This window comes from Rhinoraja longicauda, chromosome 1 (assembly GCF_053455715.1).
Source record: "Rhinoraja longicauda isolate Sanriku21f chromosome 1, sRhiLon1.1, whole genome shotgun sequence".
In the NCBI taxonomy this organism is placed as follows: domain Eukaryota; kingdom Metazoa; phylum Chordata; class Chondrichthyes; order Rajiformes; family Arhynchobatidae; genus Rhinoraja; species Rhinoraja longicauda.
The window spans coordinates 48788378-48809476 of record NC_135953.1 but is presented as its reverse complement, the minus strand read 5'-3'; the positions used below and the strand labels follow the sequence as shown (position 1 = coordinate 48809476).

The window sequence follows — 21099 nt, the reverse complement described above, 5'->3', positions numbered from 1 at the left end:
CAATTTTTGTCACTAAATCTGTTGATAATCTCTTGTTAGATATAGTTCTTAGGGCTAACAGAATCAAGGGATATAGGGAGAAAGCAGGAACGGGGTACTGATTTTGGATGATCATATTGAATGGCGGTGTTGGCTCGAAGGGCCAATGGCCTAGTCCTGCACCCATTCCCCATGTTCCTATGATAATCTGTTCTGTAATGTTCTTCTGAAATATTAAACTAGCAAATGCAGATTTTGTTCAATATCTTATAAAATTATAGAATACCTGTTTTAATACTATATATTAAACTTTGTAGGTATCGTGAAAGTAGCCAAATGAGCTCACTGGTGGAGACCTTTATAAGCAAAGCCAATGCACTTCAGAGGCAGGGTCGAGCAGGTCGTGTCCGAGAAGGATTCTGTTTTCGTATGTACACAAAAGCCAGGTGAATACTTGAAAACGCTATAATATTGATCTTGTCTCTCTTTTATTGTCTGCAGTTGTTTTCATGTGAGTTTTCCAACTCTACTTTTTGAAATATGATATTTTAGCAAATTGCTGCAGGGCAAATGAAGCAGCTCGACAAACGAAGGAGCTCTTGAGGAGGGCATTTATTGGGAAAGGGGGGGAGGAAACATTACAGATCCAAGACTAGAAAGTGGAAGCCAGAGGAGGACATGAAGCCTAAATTAAATAGTCATCGAGTAATACAACACAGGAACAGGCCTTTTGGCCCAACTTGTCCATGCCAACCAATGTGCTTTCCTGATCAAGGCCCATTTCCCTGCATTGGATCATATCCCTCTAAACCAGTCCTATCCATGTGCCTGTCTAAATATCTAAAATGTTGTAATTGTACCTGCTTCTGCTACTTCCTCTGACAGCTGGTTCCATCTACCCGTGACCTTTAGTATGAAAAACCTTCTCCTTGGGTCTGTTTAAAATCTTTCCCGTCCCATTTTAAATCTATGCCCTCTTGTTTTGGACTTCCCTACCCTTGGAAAAAGGCTGTGACCATCCAACTTATCCATGCCCCTCATGCTTTTATAGACCTCTATAAGGTCACCCTCAACTTCCTACGCTCCAGGAGAAACAGTCCCAGCTTATCTAGTCTCTTCTTATAACTCAGCTCTTCCAGTCCCGGCAATATCCTTATGAATCTATTCTGCACCTCTTCTCACTTGATCATATGGTGACCAGAACTGCACACAATATACCAGTTGCAGTCTCACCAATGTTTTGCAAAGCTGCAACTTGACATCCCAACTCTTGTACACAATGCCCTGTCTGATGATGGAAAGCATGCCATGTGCCTTTTTCACCACCTTATCTACCCGTGTTACTTTTTGGGAACAATGTAGTGGACAAAAGAAGGGAACAAAGCACTGATCTCTGCAGCATACCACTGCTCACAGGTCTCCACTCTGAAGAACAACCCTCCATTGCCACCTTCTGACTTCCTCCACTCCCAAAAGAAGCAAAAAGAAACAAGAAAGGGGGAAAACAGGTGAGCCAATACCAAAGTTGGCCACTGATACAGACAGAGAAATAAGTTACTTGAAGTTGAAGAATTTAGTGTCAGGTTCACAATGCTACAATGGATTAGTATTGGTAATAGTTATTATTGTCACGTGTGTGGAGATACAGTGAAAACCTGTTTTGCGTACTATCCAGACAAACCATACCATACATGAGTACATCAGCTAATGTAAAATAAACAAATAAAGAGTGCAGAATATAGTGTTGCATCATCTCGGATGAACAAATATGTTTTCCCTTTTACTGGATTATTTTTTATATATATTGTAAATTGACTGGTTGAGTATTTTGATCAGTAAACTGACAGGTACACAATATTAGCTGACAATGAAGCACTTGTGTAAGAATGACTTCATCCTTTTGTTAAATTAGTAGATTTAAGCACAAAATTGAATTTATTGCAGGTTAAAGAATCTTTTGCGTTTGCTGTTCATTCCTTGAACCTTCCTAAAGCATGGCGTTTGTAATATCGAGCAGAATCAGAGTTAAATCAATTAGCAGATGTTTAAAATTTTATTTCAGTCAGTTCGTTTTCTTTGACTATGGACACTTAATTGCATTTCAAAAACTTTTAATTGTGTAGAAAGGTTTAAACATAGAACAGTACAGCACAGAAACAGGCACTTCGGCCCACGATGTCCGCAATGAATATAATGCCAAATTAAATTAATATCCTCTTCTGGAGGTCCTACTACAGTTGTACAGGGCCCTGGTGAGACTGCACCTGAAGTATTGTGTGCAATTTTGGTCTCCTAATTTGAGGAATGACATTTTTGCTATTGAGGGAGTGCAGCATAGGTTCACCAGGTTAATTTCTGGGATGGCGGGACTGACATATGATGAAATAATTGGTCGACTGGGCTTGTATTCACTGGAATTTAGAAGGATGAGAGAGGGTCTCATAGAAACATATAAAATTCTTAAAGGATTGGACAGGCTAGATGCAGGAAAAATGTTCCCGATGTTGGGGGAGTCCAGAACCAGGGGTCACAGTTTAAGAATAAGGGGTAGGCCATTTAGGACTGAGATGAGGAAAAACTTCTTCACCCAGAGAGTTGTGAATCTGTGGAATTCTCTGCCACAGAAGGCAGTGGAGGCCAATTCAATGGATGCATTCAAAAGATAGTTAGATTTAGCTCTCGGGGCTAAAGGATTCAAGGGATATAGGGAAAAAGCAGGAACGGGGTACTAATTTTAAGTGATCAGCTACCGTGGCGGCACGGTAGCGCAGCGGTAGAGTTGCTGCTTTACAGCGAATGCAGCGCCGGAGACTCGGGTTCGATCCTGACTACGGGTGCTGCACTGTAAGGAGTTTGTACGTTCTCCCCGTGACCTGCGTGGGTTTTCTCCGAGATCTTCGGTTTCCTCCCACACTCCAAAGACGTACAGGTATGTAGGTTAATTGGCTGGGTAAATGTAAAAATTGTCCCTAGTGGGTGTAGGATAGTGTTAATGCGCGGGGATCGCTGGGCGGCACGGACTTGGAGGGCCGAAAAGGCCTGTTTCCGGCTGTAAATATATGATGATATGATATGATATCATGGCTGTGCTGGCTCAAAGGGCCGAATGGCCTACTCCTGCACCTATTTTTCTATGTTTCTATGGAACGTGATTCATATCCCTCCATTCCCTAATGTGCCTATTTAAAAACCACTATCCCAGGAGATGCATTCCAAGCACTCTCCACTCTGTGTATAGAAACCTGCTCCGCACATCTCCTTTAAACTTTATCCCTCTCACTTTAAAGTTATGGCCTCAATTTTATAAAGTTCTATCAGGTCTTCCCTCAACCCCCAATGCCCCAGAGAAAATAATCTAATTTTGTCCAACCTCTGTGTAGAACTAATACCTTTTAATCCAGGCAGCATTCTGGTAAAGCTCTCCAAAGCCTGCACATTTTTCCTGTAATCGGGTGACCAGAACTGGGCATTTTACTCCAATTGCAGCCCAACCAAAGTTTTGTTAAGATAAACGTTTGTAAAGTTTTCAAACATGTCTTCCTGGCTCTTATATTCCGTGCCCTGACCGATTTGCTTTAAAACTTTGTAATTTCTATCACTAATGATTATTTTAAGATTGGGATGCATTTATTTTTTTAAAAGCACTCTGCTTTGTTTCTCCAGATATGATAGTTTCATAGATTACTCTGTCCCGGAAATCTTACGAGTACCCTTGGAAGAGCTTTGCCTTCACATCATGGTAATTATTTACTTAAAAGAATTTCAGACTTTTAATGATGCTGGGAGAGCCCTTTACTCTGGGTAGTTAAGGCATCACTGTGTGCAATAGGTTTAAATATTTTTTTGTGAATATGTTAAGATATTTGTCCATGTTCAGCCGGGGTAATGTTGAGCTGAAATGTGTCATAGTGTGGTTATTTTACATGATCTTTTTTGCTCTCTCTATAACCTTCAGCACTAGTTCTTCTTAACCTATTTTGGCTCCCTGTCTCAAAGAACGGAAAATGTAAAAAGATCCAAGTTTATTTAAATTGAAAATAAACGAAACTATCTTGTAACATTGCTGTGACTTCCTCCAGTCTGTTCCCCTGCCAACTCTATTTTGTTTAGATTTCAGGCTCCTTATGGAATCATCCAATGTTCCATCTGCTCTGTCAATAATGTTCATGCCGTCAGCTAGCTGTGTATATTCCATGATAGTAAATCAAAGATTGACACTTTTTTATGGTCTAATTGGTTGAATTCCATCCATAAATTTCTTACATGTCATTGATCTTATTTTCTCATTTGTTTTTCTTTTTTAGAAATGCGATCATGGGTCTCCAGAAGATTTTCTTGCCAGAGCTTTAGATCCACCACAAATCCAAGTTATTAGTAATGCTATGAACCTGCTGAGGAAAATTGGAGCCTGTGATATCAACAAACCTATATTGACTCCATTAGGACAACATCTCGCTGCCCTTCCAGTAAATGTGAAAATTGGGAAAATGTTGATTTTTGGAGCTATTTTTGGTTGTTTAGAACCTGTGGTAAGTAAATTGGACACATATTAAGATTTCAAACTTCAGGGATTGTAACAGCCAGTCCTACTAATCAATCTAAGTGCAATTTTGCATTTTAAAAATCTCTGCTTATTGACAAAACTTGACAAAAACAAATTCGTTTCAAATAATTTACTGAATTTTTCAAAGCTGGAATCATCAACTTGGTCAATTTTCCATTTAGTTTTTGCGATCCCTCCTTGGTATGATGTCTGAGCAGTCAGGCTGATTTGTAGTGCAACTTCGGGTCAGTCTAGATTTATTTAACTGTATATGCTGAACATCAAATTTAAACCCCTGCTATGTTAGTCTATTGGAATCTTGGTTCGATGAGGAGCGCAGAAAAGGCATGGCAGGAAAAGTTCCTTGTGTACCTAAGAAAGCGTGTAAACCTTGAGAAGCTATAATACAGGTTAACAAAGATGTTCATAGAGAATGTTTCATGAGCATTAGCTCTCGGTGATAGCAGAACTGAGTGCAAGTTGCAATGTTTATTACAGTCATCTTAAGCCAAAAATGCAAGTGATTGATCTATCAATACTCCAGAATATCTGCTATCACAAAAGGTACTCTTAAACCAATCTTGATTGGTTTATCTGACAACAATAATCAACTGAAGACACTGAATGTAAGAAAGGCCGAGGAGTCTTAACAATCCAACTGCAATAAAAGACCAGACAGAGGCGCACCATTATTCAAGCTGTTATTTATGCTCTTGCAATTTATACCTGCAAAAGTAGTAACTACGAAATTATGTTAAAATGTTCTTATATGGTCAACCCTCCCAGAATTCTTCAGCTTATTATATATTTCTTTTTGGGCTTCCCTAAAAGAGTTGGGATGCTTATTTTTACAGTGCTGTGTTATGTAGGTGCAAGTTAATGTGGCAACAATGCATAACAGGGAATTGTGGTCGTATGCGCTGTGCGCTGTACAAGATTTGCTGCCTCTTAGAAAGGTCTTCTCTATATAATCATAGTTCACTGAAAACATTTACAATGTGTGTCAGATACTGAGATAAACATATGATTTGTTTGCAGGCGACCATTGCTGCTGCCATGACTGAGAAATCTCCCTTTGTTGCTCCAGTGAATGGAAAAGATGAAGCAGACTTTGCAAAGACAGCCATGTCACTGTTTAGTTCGGATCATCTAACTATTTACAACGCATATTTAGGGTATGCCTAAACCTGCCTGTTACTGTACTAAGCATTATTAATTAAGCTTTTGAGGAATGTGTGTTAATTAAATACATCATATATTCTTCAATTAGTTGATTCCATTATATCTTAATTTGTTTGCATGTTAAGATGGAAGAATGTGCGAAGTGATGGATGTCGGGCTGAAATGGCTTATTGCAAGAAACACTTCTTGAGTAGAACAGCGCTTCTAACAATGGAGGTTTGTATGCTTTGTTCTATTAAACCCTGCAATTTTGTGCACATAATAATGTGAAAGGAAGTTACAGAATATTTAATAATGATGAGCTTTTAGAGAAAATAGTTTGTATTTAAAGGATTATGTTGCACATAACTTTTTGTGATAAAATTGTAATTGTAAATAAACCACAAACAGAATGGTGGCTCATGATATGTTTCATAAAAAAATAAACTTGCAGGATGTTAAACAAGAGCTCATCAAGCTGATGGAGACAGTGGGGTTTGTGTCACGAAGAACCAGAAGAACTGAGCATCAAAGCTGCAAAAATGAGTCCTTACCACAGTACTCTAAACCAAGCTTATCTTATCAGGAAGTACCCCTTCTTAAAGCTGTATTAACAGCAGGACTCTATGACAATATTGGGAAGATTATTTATACTCCATCAGTGGACTTCGCTGACAAGGTGATTTGTTCCATAGAAACTGCACAAGGTAAAGCACAACCGCACCCTTCATCTGTCAACAGGGATCTTCAAACCAATGGCTGGATTCTGTTCCAGGAGAAGGTAATTCATAAATAGTTTTTAATGCCGTTATTTGATTTTGATTTATAATTGGTACCAGCTGGGATCTTTCTGGGATTCTTCAGAGGCTTTTGTTTAGCTCGTCATTTGGACTAAGTGAGTGATGTGACAAAGAAGTTTTGATGTGTTGCAAATAACGTCTATGCTAGGCTCCGCTGAAACATAGGAACAGAAATACCACAAATGGTTGACTTATCGCAGAAGTAGCCAGAGGTGATATAAATATGGAGCATTAGTGATAGTAAGTTGGAAAATTTGATGTTCCCGTGCAAGAGTTGCAAAACCTGTTCTTTCCATTTTTCTCTTTGATTTTTCCAGAGGAAGCAGCAAGGATCATAGTCTTCAATTCTTAGATTCTAATAATCCTCCTGATCTTTCTTACCCTTCACTTTCCTCTGACCTCACCTCTTTCCCCCCAGTTACACTCCCTGACTTGCTTTCATTCATTCCTTCAAATGATTTAGTCTCTGATCCCAAAGATCCATTCTCAGCAGAATCCTAGGTTTCCTTTCTTCTGTCTCCATCTTAATGGGTTCCGATCCTGATGTATCATTGATCTCCTCTTTCTCTGCCTTCATGCCCATTTCTTTAGCTAGGAGTTCTCTCCCCAGACTACCTACCCTTCCTCCCGATCCTAGAATTCCCAATTCACCTGGCTCTCTACCTGTAGCCTCGTGTCTTTTGATCTTTTCATCAATAACTGCTTATGAAGACATAAACCTCCAGAATTTTTCCACTTCCTCACTCACTCTTAAGTACCTCTCTTGAACTTGCACTTGCTCAATAAATCCTGATATCATTGTGAATTCTTCTAAAAATGTTATGATCTAGTGAACTGACCTCTCTCTCGCCTATCATCAGCTCCCAAACGCATTGTCGTCCCTCTGTATGAACCAAAATCCCACCATCAAACTCCAAGCTGTTGTCGTCCACACAATCCCGGACCTCATTTTCTTGAGCGATTTTCCCTCCACAGGTTCTAAACTTGTAGTGCCTCAATCTCATATAGCTTGTTTCTAACCTTTGCCTAAGATCCATAAGACTGGGGAAACCCTTTGTTTCAGCCTGTTCTAGCCCCAGTAAACATTTCTTCTTAATTTCATCCTTTTTCTGTGGTGCAGACCTTTTCTGCTTACATTCATGTCACTTCAGGTACCCTCTTCCACCAACTGCTTCCTGGTCCCTGGTCCTAATGAGCTAATCTTCACTGTAGCTCTCCAATCTCTCTATCCCTCCATCCAAAATCAGGACATCAGTTCTTCCTTGAAAAGAGACCCAACTAGGGCCCCTCAACCAGGAGCAGGAGCAGAGAGACAGAGGGGTGTAAAATGAGGGTAGAAGCAACAAGTAGCAAGGTGAAAAGTAAAAGTGGTAGGCAGACAAATCCAGGGCAAAAATCAAAAAGGGCCACTTTTCAACATAATTGTATAAGGGGTAAGAGAGTTGTAAAAACAAGCCTGAAGGCTTTGTGTCTCAATGCAAGGAGTATACGTAATAAGGTGGATGAATTAAATGTGGAGATAGTTATTAATGATTATGATATAGTTGGGATTACGGAGACACGGCTCCAGGGTGACCAAGGCTGGGAGCTCAACATCCAGGGATATTCTATATTCAGGCGGGATAGACAGAAAGGAAAAGGAGGTGGGGTAGCGTTACTGGTTAGAGAGGAGATTAAAGCAGTGGAAAGGAAGGACATTAGCTTGGAGGAAGTGGAATCGATATGGGTAGAGCTACGAAACACTAAGGGGCAGAAAACGCTAGTGGGAGTTGTGTACAGGCCACCTAACAGCAGTAGTGAGGTTGGGGATGGCATCAAGCAGGAAATTAGAAATGCATGCACTAAAGGTGCAGCAGTTATAATGGTTGACTTCAATCTACATATAGATTGGGTGAACCAAACTGGCAGGGGTGCTGAGGAAGAGGATTTCTTGGAATGTTTGAGAGATGGTTTTGTAAACCAACATGTCGAGGAACCAACGAGAGAACAGGCCATTCTAGACTGGGTATTGAGTAATGAGGAAGGGTTAGTTAGCAGTCTTGTTGTGCGAGGCCCCTTGGGCAAGAGTGATCATAATATGGTAGAGTTCTTCATTAGGATGGAGAGTGACAAAGTCGATACAGAAACAAGTGTTCTGAACTTAAAGAAAGGTAACTTTGAGGGTATGAGGCGTGAATTGTCCAAGATAGACTGGCGATTGATGCTGAAAGGATTGACGGTGGACATGCAATGGAAGGCATTTAAAGGTCGCATGGATGAACTACAACAAGTGTTCATCCCAGTTTGGCAAAAGAACAAACCAGGAAAGGTAGTGCATCCGTGGCTAACAAGGGAAATCAAGGATAGTATTAAAACAAAAGATGAAGCATACAGATTAGCCAGAAAAAGTAGCATACCAGAGGACTGGGAGAAATTCAGAGTCCAGCAGAGGAGGACAAAGGGCTTAATTAGGAAAGGGAAAATAGATTATGAGGGAAAACTGGCAAGGAACATAAAAACAGACTGCAAAAGCTTTTATAGATATGTCAAGAGAAAAAGATTAGTTAAGGCAAATGTAGGTCCCTTGCAGTCGGAAACAGGTGAATTGATCATAGGGAACAAGGAGATGGCAGACCAATTGAACAAATACTTTGGTTCTGTCTTCACTAAGGAAGACATAAACCGTCTGCCGGAAATAGCGGGGGACCGGTGGTCTAATGAGATGGAGGAACTGAGGGAAATCCAGGTTAGTCGGGAAGTGGTGTTAGGTAAATTAAATGGATTAAAGGCAGATAAATCCCCAGGGCCAGATAGGCTGCATCCCAGAGTGCTTAAGGAAGTAGCCTCAGAAATAGTGGATGCATTAGTGATAATTTTTCAAAACTCTTTAGATTCTGGAGTAGTTCCTGAGGACTGGAGGGTAGCTAATGTAACCCCACTTTTTAAAAAGGGAGGGAGAGAGAAAACGGGGAATTATAGACCAGTTAGCCTAACATCGGTAGTGGGGAAAATGCTAGAGTCAGTTATTAAAGATGTGATAGCATCACATTTGGAAAGTGGTGAAATCATCGGACAAAGTCAGCATGGATTTACCAAAGGCAAATCATGTCTGACGAATCTTATAGAATTTTTCGAGGATGTAACTAGTAGAGTGGATAAGGGAGAACCAGTCGATGTGTTATATCTGGACTTTCAGAAGGCCTTCGACAAGGTCCCACATAGGAGATTGGTGTACAAACTTAAAGCACACGGTATTGAGGGTTCAGTTTTGAGGTGGATAGAAAATTGGTTGGCGGACAGGAAGCAAAGAGTAGGAATAAACGGGTCCTTTTCGGAATGGCAGGCAGTGACTAGTGGGGTACCGCAAGGCTCAGTGCTGGGACCCCAGTTATTTACAGTGTATATTAATGATTTGGACGAGGGAATTGAATGCAACGTCTCTAAGTTTGCGGATGACACGAAGCTGGGTGGCAGTGTTAGCTGCGAGGAGGATGCTAGGAGGCTGCAGAGTGACTTGGATAGATTAGGCGAGTGGGCAAATGCATGGCAGATGCAATATAATGTGGATAAATGTGAGGTTATCCACTTTGGCGGCAAGAACAGGAAAGCAGAGTATTACCTGAATGGTGACCGATTGGGGGAAGGGGAGATGCAACGTGACCTGGGTGTCATGGTGCACCAGTCATTGAAAGCAAGCATGCAGGTGCAGCAGGCAGTGAAGAAAGCGAATGGTATGTTGGCATTCATAGCAAGAGGATTTGAGTTTAGGAGCAGGGAGGTTCTGCTGCAGTTGTACAGGGCCTTGGTGAGACCGCACCTGGAGTATTGTGTGCAGTTTTGGGCTCCTAACCTGAGGAAAGACGTTCTTGCCTTAGAGGGAGTACAGAGAACGTTCACCAGATTAATGCCTGGGATGGCGGGACTTGCATATGAGGAAAGACTGGATAGACTGGGCTTGTACTCGCTGGAATTTAGAAGACTGAGGGGGGATCTTATAGAAACATATAAAATTCTTAAGGGGTTGGAGAGGCTAGATGCGGGAAGATTGTTCCCGATGTTGGGGGAGTCCAGAACCAGGGGTCATAGCATAAGGATAAGGGGGAAGTCTTTTAGGACCGAGATGAGAAAACATTTCTTCACACAGAGAGTGGTGAGTCTGTGGAATTCTCTGCCACAGAAGGTAGTTGAGGCCAGTTCATTGCCTATATTTAAGAGGGAGTTAGAGTGGCCCTTTTTGCTAAAGGGATCAGGGAGTATGGAGAGAAGGCAGGTACAGGCTACTGAGCTGGATGATCAGCCATGATCATATTGAATGTCGGTACAGGCTCGAAGGGCCGAATGGCCTACTCCTGCACCTATTTTCTATGTTTCTATGTAACACATTCAGTTGCCGCAATGAGCGAAGCCGTGCATTGAGGAAACTCTTTATCAACTTCATAGATTTTTGTCAGATCAAAGGTGCAGCATTAAGCACTCCGTATGTGATACGTGTACTAGTCTTTGTTTCAGGCACTATTCAGGCCTGCTCCCTCAAATCTTTTTCATGGATATTGATAACTACAATAGTGCTGCTTCCACCACTCATACAGGACTCAAATTTAATTACTTTTGCTGCCAGTTTGTAATATGCTCTGACTTTCACATGGTCCATCTCTTCCATTCCCATTATGGATATCTTCCTCTCAGGATAGGCTAATAATATATATCCATTACAAGTCATCAGGCATTCTGTATCTCATGCCAATGAAGTATCTTCCTCTTTTTTGAATTGTTGCTTCCCTTCTACCATAATGGGCAATGGGAAGAGTCAAAGGCTAGGAAATAGTTGATTATGTAGAGATTGAGAATATTTAGTGAAAGGACTGAGGGAAGTGTTGAAGGATAGGGACTGCTCTTTTTCTTGCATCTCTGCTGTCACAATGTCCCCTCTTGGACAGAGCAAGATAGAATACCCCTAGTTCTCGTTTCCACCCCACCAGGCTCTGCATTGAATGGAGTATCCTTTGCAAATTCTGCCAACTCCAACAAGATTCCACCACCAGATGCAGAGTCCCCTCGCTTTTCAGCATTTTGAATGGTTTGCTCCCTTTGTGACTCGCATTAACCACTTCCTGTCTTTTGGCACTTCCCATGCAAGTGCAATTTAGTTTATAGTTTATAGATGCAATGTGGAAACAGGCTCTTCAGCCAGCCGAGTCCGCGCCGACCAGTGATCCCCGCACGCTAACACTATCCTATACACCCAATTTACAATTTTACTAAGCCAATTAACCGACAAACCTGTACGTCTTTGGTGTGAGAGGAAACTGGAGCTCCCGAAGAAAACCCACGCAAGTCATTGGGAGAGCATACAAACTCCGTACAGACATCACCCATAATCAGAATTGTTCCCAAGTCACTGGTGCTGTAAGGCAGCAACTCTCCTGCTGTGTCACCATGCCGCTCATGTAGAAGATACAACTCATTTTTTCAGTTCTTCCTTCCCTGGCCCGTCAGCTTTCTAGGCTAAACAGCAATTCTTCCAATTCCATGCACTACATTCGATCTTCACAGTGTGGCCTCCTCTACATTGGAGAAACCTAATACAGATTGGGTGATCGCTTTGGTCCTACAGATTGGGGACCTGCATTAAGTCCACAGTAGGAACCCTGAGCTTCAGATTGCCTGGCACATAAATTCCCCATCCCACTTCCACCCTGTTATCTGTTTATGGTGTCCTGCACTATTAACAGCGTGAGAAAAAACAGGCACAGTGCAGGCTTAAGTTTCTTCTCCTTTTCCATCTGGGAATGGTGCCACCTTCTGGACTTTTGAATCAATAAAATCTATAAAAATTATGTACAAGGTATGTTCATTCTTTCCTCGGCCCTTTCACTCAATCTCTATCTTATTTTTTTCTTAAGCTGAGCAACTTCCAATTCTTTTGACATTTTCTGCTTTTTATTTTAGTCCTCCTCACAATCTATCTGTTTAATGTTGATCTGAATTAAGTCTGGGTTTGAAACTTCAAAAACTGGTCCATTCCCCCACCAAAAAAATATATTGATCATGGTTCTGGAATCTGCATAGTTACTTCTCTGTTCACATTGTTCACTACGCTTCCTTTAAAATGCACAAATAGGTTCTCGTACAAGAAACATAAGTTAAAATTAGTATGGTCTATGGTGCATCAGTGTACTAAATATCTGAAAAGAGTAAATTTGGCTGTAAACATTAAAAATCCCCCAAAACACATCTTGGAAATTTGTGGACTGTATGCAAGTATGAAATTGAGCAAATGAGCAAGTAAATATGGGCCAAATGCGGGCAAATGGAAGGCATGGAACAAATTGAGCTGATGGTTTTTTCCCTTGTTGTATGACTCTCTGACTCTAAAAGCTTTTAAAACTCATTATTTAACTTGGTTTACTTCATTCCAGAGATTAAATGCTGTGACTAAGTCCTGAAAAATATTTTTTTTTTGTCATTGCCGAATGTCATAATTCTTTTCAAACAGCTGATCAAGGCATTTACTAATTGTGGTAGAACTGGACAATTAATATGTTCCTTGTCTTAAACAATTACAGGTATAATTGTGTAAGACAAACATTACAGATGCAGGACAGAACGCCACAGGAGATCCTTCTTCCCTGTGGCTATCAAACGTTTTAGCTCCTCCCCCTTCTGTTGTGGGGTAGACTGAGACCGAGACTGATTCCCCCCCCCCCCCTCACCTCAAATTTTGCACATCCCCAAAGCCTTACCACTCATCACTTTATTTTCATATTTTCACGTTTCATGTATTTTGTGTTTTTATAACTGTTGGCAGATTAATTTCCCTCCTGGGATAAATAAAGTTCTATCGTATTGTAATGGAATTGAATTGAATTGCACACACATCTAAGTAATCTTACTGAAGATTACATTTTCTCACTTTATGTACCTTCAAGCAATGTTGTACTTAAATATTATATCATTTGATGTACAATTTGGAGACTGTACAATTCTGCTTATATAAGATAAATGCATAATGTTATAGGTTAGTCAAGTCTATGGTCTTAATGAAGAGCTAAATCTGTATATATTAATGTGTTTTGTTGACAAATTTATATTGTAATGGATCATTCCACTTCTGCTTCACAAACCAGGTGAAATACAGCAAGGTGTATGTGCGAGAGACAACCCTGATTTCACCTTTTCCAATCTTACTGTTTGGTGGTGAGATAGAGGTGCTGCACCGTGAAAGGTTACTTTCAGTTGATGGTTGGATATATTTCCAGGTGAGAATATTTAAGTATTCGACCTTGACTCTTATTAAAGTCAATCTTTTGTGCATACTGCTCTACATTGGCAGCTGGTCTGTCAGTGCCAATTACATTTCCACCTGTTCAATTGGCCTTCTTATTTCCAGTCATGGTAACTTTCTCCACCTCTTCATCCTTATTGAAATTCCTCTCCTTTTGCCTCCTGCACACCTGTGATTTTCAAAATGCTCTTTTGGATGGTGTGAATCAATCCATTCTCACCACCTTACCAATTTAGATTTTTAAAGACAGGACCTCACATAAGCAGTGTGCCCATCACAAAACATTTTTGAATCCACACCAGTAATAATGACTTTATGAACTGATAACTTTAAAGAACCTGCATCCAACAAAGTAAAAGTCAAAATGCTGGAGGAACTCTGAGGGTAAGACAGATGATGTTTCATGATTGGGACCCTTCAGTCTGAAACATTGCCTGTCTATTCCCTCCACAGATGCTGCCTGGCCTGCTGAGTTCCTCCAGCGCTTTGTTTTTCACTCAAGACTGCAGCATCTGCAATCTCTTGTGTCTCCGCTTACATTAGAAAAATGAGCTCTGTATGGTGTAGAAATAAGAGACGTGAGGATATTTTTTTCAGATAAATGTGCTATTTTTGCATTTAGTGAGTTTCTGAGCATGTGAAACTTGATATCTTTTTTTTGCTTTCTATTTATGCATTTAGTTCAACACATTTTTTTCCACTTTAATCTAAATTTTGTATTTTATTTATGGAGTTGGTAGGATGGATATTGTTCTAGAAATTCCATTACTTTATGGGATTACAGAATGATATGTTCTTTATGAATGAGAATAAGTATATAGCTTTTATTCTGATGGGTTCTCAGACTTATTTTTCCTGATTAATTTGGGTCATCAAATTTCCCACTTCTTGCAGTCTGTGTTTTCAGATTTTATAGAGATTTCAGATTTCAGATGTTCAGAGCAGTGCAAATTATCCACCATATGTTGCACCAGCACCCCAATTTGACTCTCCTCCATTCCCAACCTCAACAGTCTTCCCTCTTTAATCTCCAATTTTGCCCTATTATGCTTGCCCACTTTTCTCACACCCTTTGCACCTCTCCCCGTTGCACCAAATCTTCCTCAAAGAATGAAAATAAATACAAGAGGCTGATGCTGGAAATAGAAAATCCTGGAAGGACTCAGCATGTCAGGCAGCGTCTATGGAAAGAACAGACTTAATATTTTAATTCCAACAAAGGATCTCCATTTCTCTTTTCACAGATGCTGCTTGTGTCTCTCAGTGTTCCAATATTTTTGTTTTGATTTTAGAACCGAATGTTCAATTTGGTCTTGATTCTGTATGTGAAATTCCAGCACCGATAGAGTGTCGCAGTGATAAAAACAAGTATAAGATTTTAATAAAACCTGTTTAATTAGTATAATGAACAGAGAAAGGATTCAAGTCTAGAATTTTATATTTTTATCTGAACTGTCAAAGTTTTCATGTTTACCAATTATTTTTCAGGCTCCTGTCAGGACAGGAATCATTTTTAAAGAGCTGCGAGCTTTAATTGAATCAGTTCTACTGAAGAAACTTGAAGATCCTAAAATGTCAATTGAAAGTAATTTCATTTCATTTCATTTCTGTTATGTACACAATTTTTACATCATGTTTTTGTGAGTTAAATCGATGTCCAAAGCTGAATGATGTATTTATAATTATTTATGATAACAGCCTATGCTGTTCCTGAATTTAGGTATAGATAGTAGATGTCTAAAACATTCTAAAACATTCCATCTCTTACTCTTATTAAAACCTAATTTTAACTAAGGTCATAATATCCCTATAGACTACTTTTAGTCATATGAAAAATGGCAAGAAAGATCATGCTTGAATTCAGAATTCACTTGCATTGCATAATTTTTTTGATTATCTGATTCAGATAAAACACATTCTTACTGAATATGTACACACTAAATGAATCAATAGCATAGGAAAATATTTTTAAAACTGCTGATTTGTCCTTTCAGAAATTATATTCCCAAAAATAATATGTGTGATCGGGGAATGTCTGGCAGTGTAATTCCAACTTCTAATTGCTCTCGTGAAAGTAGTTTACTACCACATTGATTTTTGCAGTCGATATAGTGAAAATATTGTTTAACCGTGAGGGTGCGCGTTTTGTGCTCAGAGTGCAGATATCAGATGATGTTTGATGTGACAGATAGTTGTAGTATGACATTTTCATTTATCAACAATAGAAGAACACCATTATCGAAAGAGAAATGAACTTTTCAGTCATTAATAAAGTGACCCACTGGTAGGGAGCACTCTCAGACAAAGTGATGCCCTCTAGTATATGATATTTCCATCCTGGGAGAGAGGTTCTGACTGTCTCCCCTAGACTGATTCCCTATATCATTTTATATACTTTTACCAGGTCTTCCTTCAACCTTTGGTGTTCCAGAGGAAACAATCCAAATCTGTCCAACCTCTCCTTGTAGCCAATACCCCCTAATACCGGGCGGCACGGTAGCGCAGCGGTAGAGTTGCTGCTTTACAGCGAATGCAGCGCCGGAGACTCAGGTTCGATCCTGACTACGGGTGCTGCACTACCCGTGACCTGCGTGGGTTTTCTCCGAGATCTTCGGTTTCCTCCCACACTCCAAAGACGTACAGGTATGTAGGTTAATTGGCTGGGTAAATGTAAAAATTGTCCCTAGTGGGTGTAGGATGGTGTTAATGTACGGGGATCGCTGGGCGGCACGGACTTGGTGGGCCGAAAAGGCCTGTTTCCGGCTGTATATATATGATATGATGATATGAATCCAGGCTGCATTCTGGTAACCTCTCTGTACCCTTCCCAAACCCTCCAAATCCTTCCCTCATGGGGTGACCAGAACTGCATGTAATATTCCAAATGTGGCATAGGCAGAGTCCTTTCAAGCTGCACGATTAGATGAATTGGTTAGTAAGTTTGTCAGCATAACATAAAACATTGTCAGCATAACATGAAAATTTCACTTGATAAACTTCGACATATATATGTCATATATACAGTAAAAAAACAATATACCTGGAATGCTTTCAGAATTAGAAGAGATGTATTCCACAATTTTTCACATATTTGGTCACACACGTGACTAAGATGGGCACCCATAGTGTAGTGAAATAAACAAAACATAGGCCAGAGCTTTTATACATTGAATTAACCAAAGTTCATCAGCAAACTAAGACAATACAATAATTAACCATTATGTCACAATGTTGAATCAGGTTATACATAAGACAACTGTTTCATCGCTAAAAATTGGGAGGCATTTTCCATAAAGATTTTGTATGATGTGGTGATTTGAATTTTTAGATCTAAACCCTGTAGATATTTTTTCTTGGTAAGAGCCTTGGAATATGGAGCAAAGATGAGATAATGAATTGACATGCAGATCAAGCACTATCTAATTGAAGGACTTAGTGTCTCCAGGGTATTAATAGCATTAACTTGTTCATGAATATTAGCATCTGTAGTTTCAAATTTCTTCATAACTATCCCAGTGTTTATTCAAGCCAAATCAATTTGATCATATTTTTCTGAGTTTTCTTTGGAAATTTGAGATCATACCCCCCAGTGAGTGTGTTCTCTTTAGCCAAATCTCCACCTATATTGTACCTGCTGAATGGGAACAACACCTGTGGAAGAAAGATAAATGCAAGAGAAAAGAGTAGGGGCCTGTATTTCACGGAAGGCAATAACGACAAAATCATATGAGGCATTTTTGCTCAAGATTATATACAACTACAATAAATTTATAAATCTCACAACAGATCCCTCATACAAAGCTCAATATAATTTTATTTTGTAAAGTCTTAAATTTGACCTTGTATTGTCTATAGAAAAATTATCCAAATGCAAGTATTGAAGTTTGAGACTTTAAAAAAAATGATACAATACTTCTTATGACATCAAATATCCCAAAGCATTTTAAACCCAATTCAGAACTGCTGAAGTATTGTCACTGCTTTAAGAAGCATGCCAACCAAGTTTTACCCCATAGACTCCCACCTAATCAGATGTGCAGCACTTTGGTCAATGTGGGTTGTTTTTAAATGTGCTATACAAATAAAATTGACTTGACTTGACTTGACTTACCTAAATCATCTGCTGACGAACAACTGTTGATCGATCCTTGAGAAAACCCCAGGATTTCAGAGCATGATTTAGAAAGTGAACTTTTACTCAAATATATATATTTAATCAAATAACTTAAAGAAATAATGTTGTCATATCATTGCTCTTTTTTCTTTTTTAGATGATGAGGTGATACAATTAATCGTAAAACTGATCAAGACTGAGTATGGTGATTGAAGTAAATATGGTTTCTTGATGCCTTGATATACTTCATGTACAAACGGGGAAAAACACTTTGCCTTCCTTGAAGACAAAGTTTAAATGATAAAAGTGAACAATGCGGTTTATTGCTATTTTACGATATGACTAATTGTCAATAAACGTTCCAATGGTGATTCTTTTGGTCTTTTAGTTCTCTTAATTGCTACTACTGTTGAAAGTCTGCAAGTTTCTAATTGAGAGTATCTTGTATAAAAAAATGTCAGTTTCTTTTTCTGCTGTCAATTTTAAACCCTTTTTGGTGGAATATAGCATACTGAGAGAGACGTTGGTGAAAATTCTGTTTTGCCCTTGTTTCTTACAGCATAACCTCTGAGATTTTTGTCAAGAAAAAAACAGCATTCAGATGATTAAAGAGTTTGGGTTAGAATTGTGTTATAAATCGTTGTAAAGGTAAGCTCAGCAAAGGATGGAGTGTTTCATTCTGATAAGACACCTTTTATGTTTGTTTCATGGGAGCCTAAAATGGAGTTAACCATTGTGATGGAATGAGAATCCCTTTCATTTGCATTGACTGCTGCCAATGCCAGTTATTTTTGAAAATGAAGCAAATTAGTGATCTTTCCCTGAGAATGAGAACCAAAGGATACTGCGACTTGTAAACGCCATCTACCTTAACAGAGCAAATGCTATTTAGTGCATTAATTTTGATTTTCCACCATTGTGGTCAAAATTTCCAGCTTTGTTTGCAGAAAATGAAGCATATTTTTTCAGACGATAAAAGATAAATTCTTTCTGACCAGCAAAACTTATTAAAAGCATTTGGATGTTTCTGCATACTTGACTTTTTTTTAAGAAAAAGCAATTGGAAAATAAGCTATATGGATGTGTAATGAAGTAATGAAAACAAAATAACTGAAATTAACAATGTTTCCCCAAGCACAGTAGACTTGATAAAGCACTGTGGAAGATATTACTAGTTTTATTTCCATCTATTTGGTGGGCTACAATTGTAATACTACAGGAAAGATTGCTTCAATTTTGTGGATTGATGATTAATCCATGTACTTACATCATTATAGTGCTGAAACATAGCATGGTTTCAAAATGATGAAACACTGGAAGTTTAGCAATGCTGAAAACAGACCTGCTGAAAATGCAGTAAAACTGAGAAAGGGATTTGCTCAACTATAATAATAAAATCTAATCTGGAGGAATACTTGTGGAAATAAGAAAAAAACACCATGGGATGACACCAATTTTTTGAGTCTATTCTAGATACTGAAAACAGTTTATTTAAATTCATATTCTCACAGTTCTACATTATATAATACTCATGTAAAATCTAGATGAATCCACAACAAAATACACGACTGAATAAGAAACCTTTTATTTATAAAAGACATTAGTGAACAAAAGACTTTTCAGACCACAAGCTCCAACTCAGCACATGAAGCGCAACTCTGAAGAACGAGCTTTTCAGCTGGCTTCGCCCTGAAATTTCCAAATCCCTGATATTTTTAATAAATCATCTGTCACTCAGTTAAATCTGTCTGTTTTTGAGATATGTATAGGTTGATTAGTTGCAGTTAAATTGGGTTTCCAAGATTTTAAAAATGTTTCCTGCATTTCAAATCTGATGATGTCATGAAAGGTGGGGGTTAACTCTAAATAAACCAGTAGAGGGAATACTGCTCTTGTTTCTAACTCCAAGCTGGGAAATGAAGGATGTTCAGTTTCTGTGAACACATCAGGCTTGGAAGATGTTTTATGGGGTTTGTTGCCTAGGTACAGGTCACATTCTATTTATGGTTGGAGTTTCAAGTGGAGCTCCTTACAAGTTTCATGTATGCTAATTGTGGGGTAGAAGGGGAAGGAGAAGACCATTGTTTGTTGGCTCTGCCTTTTATTTGTGATGTATGTGGAAGCTGTGACTTGGTTAATCGAAACTGCGGACATTGCTATATTGCTTGACTATTTGAATCAAAATGATTTATAATGTTAGTCCTAGAAATATTCTAGGGAGGTTGCAAGATTGGGTGAGTTGCAATTTGTGGATGATACCAAGGAGATCCTTGGTGTGCTGGTGATGAAGGGAGTAAATGTTTACGGTAATGGTTATTGGGGACATTTCTGTCTTTAGTGACTATTTGAATCAAGTTGCCAACTATAGAATCAGAACGATATAGAAATGTTTTTAACAGTAGTTTGAGTTTTGAAGGAACTTTCAGTTTCACTGAGAGTAAAAGCTTAAAGAGGATTTGGAATGAGTATATACAGAACTGATATCTGATAAAATAATAAATGGTTCGCACTGCATCATCTTGGGTAACATGACCCTTGCAATACTCTGTACAGATTCATTACTTCTGGGATTTTCTCTCTCATTTTTCACATATATATTGGGCACTAATGATTTACACACTGTCTGTGTTGTCATTCATGGCTTGTTATTGGGATATATTGGATTTGCTTGTTAAATTAACAATGCACTTTCAATGATGCACGGTTAATACTGTCCATATTTTATTTTTAACGCATCAAATTTCAAATGACCTTGCTAAAGTAAAACTCAATGGTGACTAGTTAGTGTAATAACTTTAACAGTAGGTGGCAGAATAGCACCGCCTTGAGAGGAACCGTTGGAATTCCAGAATATATACTATAGTTGCACGTTTTTCTTATGTTTGGGGTTAAAAAGTGACTGCGACATGAATTGTAATGTAAATAAGTGTGCCTGTTGAATACATGGTGTTTTTCCACTCAGCCACTGCACCTTAATAGTAATCAAAAATAAATATTTCAACATCAAAGTTATTCAGTTTTGTCTACTGAATTGTTTGTTTGCAATGTAGGGAATAGATTCTCAAAAGAGGACACATAATTCATATATATTTGTTTTATGAAATGTCTGTGCACTCTTGGACTTGTATATCATACAATTCACAGTAGGAAATATTTCAAATTGCCATTTAATCAAAGAGTACTTTGGAGCCACGTATATGTTTGACTGGTTATATGTGATATTCCAGGTAACTGTTCT

At 38.9% G+C, this 21099-nt stretch overlaps 1 protein-coding gene across 3 annotated transcripts in view; it reads left to right on the top strand.

The window, feature by feature from the left end:
• Window positions 1-20827, top strand: part of dhx29 (DEAH (Asp-Glu-Ala-His) box polypeptide 29) — a 73365-nt gene extending 52538 nt beyond the window's left edge. For 2 of the 3 annotated variants that reach the window (XM_078396870.1, XM_078396887.1), the window contains 9 exons: window positions 297-425; window positions 3643-3718; window positions 4284-4508; window positions 5561-5697; window positions 5830-5920; window positions 6138-6464; window positions 13590-13721; window positions 15236-15332; window positions 18019-20827. In XM_078396870.1, the coding sequence (XP_078252996.1) occupies window positions 297-425; window positions 3643-3718; window positions 4284-4508; window positions 5561-5697; window positions 5830-5920; window positions 6138-6464; window positions 13590-13721; window positions 15236-15332; window positions 18019-18074 (1270 nt within the window). In that variant the 3' untranslated portion in view covers window positions 18075-20827. Of the gene's footprint in view, window positions 1-296; window positions 426-3642; window positions 3719-4283; window positions 4509-5560; window positions 5698-5829; window positions 5921-6137; window positions 6465-13589; window positions 13723-15235; window positions 15333-18018 lie in introns of those variants that run through there. The other variant, XM_078396878.1, reaches the window with a different exon arrangement.
• The last annotated feature ends 272 nt before the right edge of the window (window positions 20828-21099 follow it).